General features: G+C 55.7%; 1 protein-coding gene across 1 annotated transcript; it reads left to right on the plus strand.

Annotated features, from left to right (window-relative positions):
• The first annotated feature begins 3,143 nt into the window (after window positions 1–3,143).
• TEX46 (testis expressed 46) lies at window positions 3,144–5,793 on the plus strand. The gene is made up of 2 exons (XM_007658728.4): window positions 3,144–3,392; window positions 5,420–5,793. The coding sequence occupies exons 1-2, from the start codon at window positions 3,216–3,218 to the stop codon at window positions 5,723–5,725; spliced, it is 483 nt and encodes a 160-aa protein (XP_007656918.1). The 5' UTR covers window positions 3,144–3,215; the 3' UTR covers window positions 5,726–5,793.
• Window positions 5,794–7,062: the final 1,269 nt, after the last annotated feature.

The following is a 7,062-nucleotide window of genomic DNA, read 5'->3' on the forward strand; positions in this document are numbered from 1 at the left end:
CCGCCGCCGGTCCGGAGGCCCCGCCGCCAACGCCGCCGCCGCCGCCGCCGCCCGCCAAGCCGAAGCGCGCCCCCGACCCGCCGCCTCACGCCAACCCGGCGCGCGCCCCCGGACCCCCGGACAAAGCGCCTCACCTGGGGGCGCCGCGCATGCGCACGCCCGCCTCCGGGCGTCGCACCATAGAGAGCGAGAACCACCGGGACAGAGGGGAAGGGGAGCCCAGACGGCCCACGGCGCCCCCCTACGGCCCCCGGCCGCCACCGCCCCCTCTTTCCACGGGCGTCTCGCGAGGCCGACTTCCGGTCCCGAGCCGGGGCCCTCGGCCCGTCGGCCCATCCTTCATTCGATAGTATTGATGGAGCGCTTACTGTGTGCGGGGCACTGGACTAAACGCTCGGAATGGACAATGGGAATCCTCCAATAATGAGGGCCGGAGCCTTCATTATTATCCTCTCAGCCCCCCCTCGACTAATAATCACTCATTCAGTCGAATTTATTAAGCGCCTCCTTTTATTCATTCAATAGTATTGATGGAGCGCCTACTACGTGCAGAGCACTGGACTAAGCGCTTGGAATGGACAATGGGAATCCTCCAGTAATGAGGGCCGGAGCCTTCATTATTATCCTCTCAGCCCCCCCTCGACTAATAATCATTCAGTCGAATTTATTAAGCGCCTCCTTTTATTCATTCAATAGTATTGATGGAGCGCCTACTACGTGCAGAGCACTGGACTAAGCGCTTGGAATGGACAATGGGAATCCTCCAATAATGAGGGCCCGAGCCTTCATTATTATCCTCTCAGCGCCCCCTCGACTAATAATCACTCATTCAATCGAATTTATTAAGCGCCTCCTTTTAGTATTGATGGAGCACCTACGACGTGCAAAGCACTGGACTAAGCACTTGGAATGAACAATTCGGCAACAGATAGAGACCATTCCTCCCCAGTGACGAGCTCACAATCTAATAGGGGGAGACTTCATTAATTCATTCACTCAATAGTATTTATTGAGGGATTACTATCTGCAGAGCACCGTACTAAGCGCTTGAAACGGATAATTCGGCAACGAGACCGTCTCTGCCCAAAGACAGGCTCACAGTCTAAATGGGGGAGACAGACAACAAAGCAAAACAGAACAAAACAAAATGGGTGCAGAGCACTGGACTGAGCGCTTGGAAAGTACAATTCAGCAACAGATAGAGACCATCCCTCCCCAACAACGGGCTCACAGTCTAGAAGGGGGAGACAGACAACAGCACAAGGAGACAGGCATCAATAGCATCAGAATAGATACTAGAATGTTAGATTATATACCCATCATTAATAAAAGAGAGTGGTAAATATGTACAAATCTACACAAGTGCTGTGGGGCAGGGAAGGGGGTAGAGCAGAGGGAGGGAGGAGGACCACAGGAAAAGGGGGGCTCAGTCTGGGATAATATCTGTTAAGTGTTTACTATGTGTCAGGCCCTGTACTAAGAACTGGGTTAGGTGCACGCTAATCGAGTGGGACACAGTCCCTGTCCCACATAGGGGTCCGTCTCAATCCCCATTTTACAGATGAGGTAGCTGAGGCACAGAGAAGTTAAATTCATTCATTCATTCACTCGTGTTCCTTGAGCGCTTTACTGTGTGCAAAGCACAGTACTAAACTCTTGGGAGAGTACAGTGTAACAATAAGCAGACACAGTCCCTGCACACAATGAGCTTACAGTTCCGAATGAGTTGCCCAAGGTCACACAGAAGACAAGTGGCAAAGCCAAGATTAGAACTCAGGTCCTTCAGGTTCCCAGGTCCTTCAGGTTCCCAGGCCCGAACTCTATCCACTAGGACCACACTGTTGAGCGATAGTGCACCAGTCAGCCAGCCCTGAGCATCACTATGTGGAGAGAACCCAGACCATCTGGCACCTTGGCACAGGGCGGGGGGGTCCCCTACCCATTGGGCAACTATTCATCCTATTTCAGACCACAGGGACACCCCCAGGTCCAAATGACCTGTCCATTAGCCGTGGGCCATCTGTCCAGTTTTTGACTGCAGGGACAGATGGGCTTTCAGCCAGTCTGTAATAACAACTGTTGTATTTGCTAAGCGTTTATTATCTGCCAAGCAGTCTGCTAGATGCTGGGGTATATACAATTCTATCAGATCAGACAGTCTAAGAGGGAGAGAAAAACGGGATTTAATCCCCATTGTGCAGATGAGGAAATGGAGGCACGGAGAAGCTAAGTGACTCACCCATGGTCACGCAGCAGGCAAGTGGCAGAAGTGGGCTTAGAACCCAGGTCTCCTGACTCGGGGTCTGTGGCCTTTCCACTAGTCCACGTGATTCTTTACTCCTCCCTCTGGTACAGATATGGCACCGGATGCCTGTGTCTGGTATTTTTATCATCAGTACCCAGCCACTCTCCGCCCCAGCTCCTGCCGCCAAATTCCATGACTAGGAAGCCGATATTCACGGGAACCACAATGTCTCTAGGGCAAGGGAGAGAGATCAGGGATCATCCTCGAGACAGACTCTGTTCTTCAGATTTCCACAAAGAACCCTTACGTGCGACAGACAGTGTGACATCCACACTACTTGATGTAACCTATATCGCACAACTGTCTCTGGAACCAGAGTCAGTGGCCACTCTAGAGCAGAGAGTGGTAAGGAAATGAATCAATCACTGCTCTTTACCGAGTTCCTACTGAGTAGAGTGAACTCTCCTAAGCGCTTGCAAGAAGACAACTGAAACGACACCTGGCTTATAATCTAACCGAAAGGGCTACCATTTCCGTTGATGTCACACAGCTTACTAGAAACCCGAGAGGCTGTTTCAAATCCAGACACATCCAGGCCGGCCTCTGACACCAACGGGGACTCAGCGGACACTTGGAGGAACCCTGTGATGGCCACCCTGCTGCCATTCATCCTCTGATTCCTCCTCCTGTCTCCAGGAGTTGCCCTGAGTAGGGGGCAGTGAAAAGTGAGGGGTGGGGACCGGATGGTGAGGGTTGGGGCTGAGTCTGCCAAGGGTGCTAGGGTGGAGAAAGAGGTTGGAACCTGGGCCTTGCCCAGTATGAGGGGGCAGGGGCGGGGGCGGAGGCGGGGCTCTCCCCAGCCCAGGTCACAGAGGGTGGCCCGAGAGGCGGGGCAGCTGGCGGGGCAGGGCCCTGGGGTGGGCAGCAGGGGTTCCCAGTGCTGGACCTACTGCTACCAGCTCTGGGGGGTATGAAGGCAGACCTGACTGAGGTAGACTGGACCGTGGCCATCATCTCCTACCTGTTCCACTACAAGGCCCTGATACTCGGGCTCCTCTTCTTCCTGCTGCTGCTCAGCAACTGGATGGTCAAATATGAAGCCAGCATGCCGGTTGAGGTGCAATCGGCGAAGGGCAGCCCGAGCCCGGTAGGCTTGAGGGCCGGGCCAGGGGTACAGGGGTTGACAGACAGAGGGGTGGAGGGGGCACGGTACAAGGAGGCCCACCAAGCTGAGAGCCCACGGTGAGAAGCCAACGTATCAAGCCATTCTGAGGGAGGGGGATGGAGGCCACCGAGCCCCCGCCCGAGGCGCAGCCCCTCGCTGGCCACAACCGGGTAGAAAGGCTCTCACCTTCCCCTCGCGCTGCCGGTTCCTATCGAAACCGCCTCGCCCCGACGACGGGGCCACCTCTCCCCGTCGCTGCTGGCCCGGGCCAGGCCACCGGAGATTCGTTCACTGCCGGAGGCCCCGGGGACCAGCCGGGCCCTCGACGTGAGACCCAGCCCACGGCACGGGCCTCCCAAGTTACCCCCTGCCATGTAGGCGGCCCATCAGTGATCCATCGTGTTCACCAAGCAGCCGGAGAGCGGGGGCTCGGTCCTGAGTGCTTGGAGAGTAAGATGGAGTCAACGGTTGGAGAGTAAGATGGAGTCAGCGGTCGTGACCACTGCCCTCGAGGCGCTCACTGTCTAGTTGGGGAGACAGATGTGATACATTTTACAGCAAAAGGAAGCAGTGGGGTGGAGTGGTCAGAGTCCGGACCTGTGAGTCAGAAGGCCTGGGGTGTAACAATAATAATGATGGTATTATTACTATGTGCCAAGCACTGTTCTAAGCGCTGAAATCTCAGCTCTGCCTCTTACCTGCCACGTGGTCTTGGGGAAGACCTTCACTTCCCTCTTTTAAAAAAGGGGGATTCAATACCTGGTCTCTTTCCCTACTTGGACCGTGACCCCCATGTGGGTCAGAGGTGGTCGGTGTCTGGCCTGAAGGTCTTGTACCTTACCCCAGCACTTAGTACCGGGCTTGGCATATAGTAAGGGCTTAACACAGCCCTCCACTCTAGGACGGGAGGGAGAATGGAAAAAATAGATGCATGGAATAATAATAGTTGTGGCATTTGTTAAGAGCTCACTATGTGCCAGGCAGTCTAGTAAACCCTGGGGTAGAAACAAGCAAATCGGGTTGGGAACAGTCCCTTTCCCACATGGGGCTCACAGTCCAAATCCTGGGCTGTGATTTTACGGAGGAAGTAACCGAGGCCCAGAGAAGTGAAGTGACTTGCCCCAGGTCACAGAGCAGACAAGTGGCGGAGCTGGCATTAGAACCCATGACCTTCTGACTCCCAGGCCCGGGCTCTACCCACTACACCACGCTACTTCAAAAGTAGAGAAAGTGCCTAACTGGTCGTGTGCATAAATCAACATGCACCAAAGCACTGTGAGCAGTTGTGAGGGCAGAGGGGCAGAGATGGCAGTTGGGAGGTGTGCCTCGGGGGAGAGGAAAAAATCAATCCGGGAGAGGTTCCTGGAGGAGGCGGGATTTGGGGGAGCCCTTGAGGATGGAGGGAGTGGTAGTGTGGAGGATCTGAAGGGGGAGAGAGGATTCTTGATGTGGCTCAGTGGAAAGAGCCAGGGCTTGGGAGTCAGAGGTCATGGGTTCTAATCCCCACTCCGCCGCTTGTCAGCTGTGTGACCTTGGGAAAGTCACTTCTCCGTGCCTCAGTGACCCAGTGGAACGAGCACGGGCTTGGGAGCCAGAGGTCATGAGTTCAAATCCCAGCTCTGCCACTTGTCAGCTGTGTGACTGTGAGCAAGTCACTTAACTTCCCTGTGCCTCAGTTACCTCATCTGTAAAATGGGGATTAACTGTGAGCCTCATGTGGGACAACCTGATTACCCTGTATCTACCCCAGTGCTTAGAACAGTGCTCGGCACATAGTAAGCACTTAGCAAATACCAACATTATTATTATTATTAAAATGGGGATGAAGTCTGTGAGCCCTAGGTGGGACAGCCTGATTACCTTATATCTACCCTGAGGCTTAGAACACTGCTTGGCACATAGTAAGCGCTTACCAAATACCAACGTTATTATTACTATTACTTCAGGTCTGACTTTCTCAATTCCTCTAACCTGGCCTGCCAAATGTGGGCTTGTTTTGGGCGGGACAGGAGAAGGGGCACTTGGAGCTTTCAAAGACACCAAAGGAGCAGGGCCCCCCACCCAGCCCTGCAGCCCTAACCCCCAGGGAGGTTGACAAAGTGCACGCCTGCTTCGCTCTCCAAGACAAGATCCTGGAGCGACTCATCTTCAACGAGATGAAGCTCAAAGTGTTGGAGAACCAGATGCTCGTCGTCTGGAATCAGATGGACAGGAAGTCGGGGAGGCCCCGGAGGAGCCCATGCCCAGGAAAGCCCAGCTCGAGGAGACACTCGGCCTACGCCTCCGAGGCGGGCAGTTCCAATTCCCCAGACTGAGGACGAGACCACGGAACCCGGGGCTCGGTCGGGGAGCCCCACCTCTCAGCAGTAAAGCCCCAGCCGGAGCCGGGCGCCTTTCTTTAGCCTTGGGTTGGACGGGCCCCGGTCCTCAGGCTGAAACCCCATGCGGAGACGTCAATGTTGGCGCTGGAGGCTTAGGCAGGGCCCTCGCACCTTCCCATCCCTGCCTGGGAGGTTTCCGAGGCATTCCGGGGGGCAAAGGGCTGGCGGGCAGGCAGCCCGCTGAAAAGCGCGAGTGCCACTGTCGCCCGGGTCGGCCGACTCCGGCCCAAACTGGGTCTAGAACCCGGATCTCCCGGTTCCCAGAGCCGCGTTCTCTCCCCTGGACCATCAGCAGCAGGGCCCGAGAGGGCAGGGTCCTTCGCACTTGACAAGCACTGCGCCCCTCTCACCAAATCCCTCTCCTGGCAGGTGCCTTCCCTGAGGTCCGGGGAGAGGGAACGGCGTCCCGCTTGGCAGAGATCCTGGCCCTCTGTGTACCCGACCTGCCTGTGCTGGGAGACTCACCAACCCCTCCGCCTCAGGACAGACGGTGTCTACCGCACTTGGGGTGCCACCCTGGCCGAGAAGGAGCGTGGCCTAGTGGGTAGAGCAAGGGCCTGGGTTCCAATCCCGGTTCCGCCACCTGTCTGCTGTGCGACCTTGGGCAAGTCACTACACTTCTCTGGCCCTCAGTTACCTCAGCCATAAAATGGGGATTAAGATTGTGAGTCCCCTATGGGACGGCAACTGAGTCCAACCCGATTTGCTCGAATCCACCCCAGAGCTTACTAGAGTGCCTGGTGCATATTAAGCGCTTAAATGACACAATTGCTATGATTACTCTCTCAAGCGCTTAGTACGGTGCTCTGCATACATTAAGCACTCAATAAATACCATTGACCAATTGCTCCGCAAGCCGAGCTGGCAGTGAACAGTGACCAGAGACACCTCCATATCCTACCAGCCACTGTATCAGACCACCTGGCCAGGATGTTGACCAAAGGGGCGCTGCCCCATGTCCGTCCATCCCTCCCTGTCTCTAACCCTGCCCCTGATTGCCTCTCTGTGACCAGAGATCTGGTAAGCGAAGCCAGAAGTCAAAGCCCTCTGGAAATACCAGAAGCAGGGCGCCTAGTTCCACACCTCTCATCGCAAAAGCCAGATGCGAGGGAACGCATCGAGTCTGGACTCTCTTCACTGGGAATTCCCTGAGCCCGGGAAGGGAGCTGACCCGATCCAAGAGACCCCCACCTCGAGCGGGTCCTGAGACCACCCCAGAATGCTGGCGCTCAGAAGGTTCGGCCGTGCGGAACAATCGGACTCAACGCGAC

This window comes from Ornithorhynchus anatinus, chromosome 16 (assembly GCF_004115215.2).
Source record: "Ornithorhynchus anatinus isolate Pmale09 chromosome 16, mOrnAna1.pri.v4, whole genome shotgun sequence".
NCBI lineage: Eukaryota > Metazoa > Chordata > Mammalia > Monotremata > Ornithorhynchidae > Ornithorhynchus > Ornithorhynchus anatinus.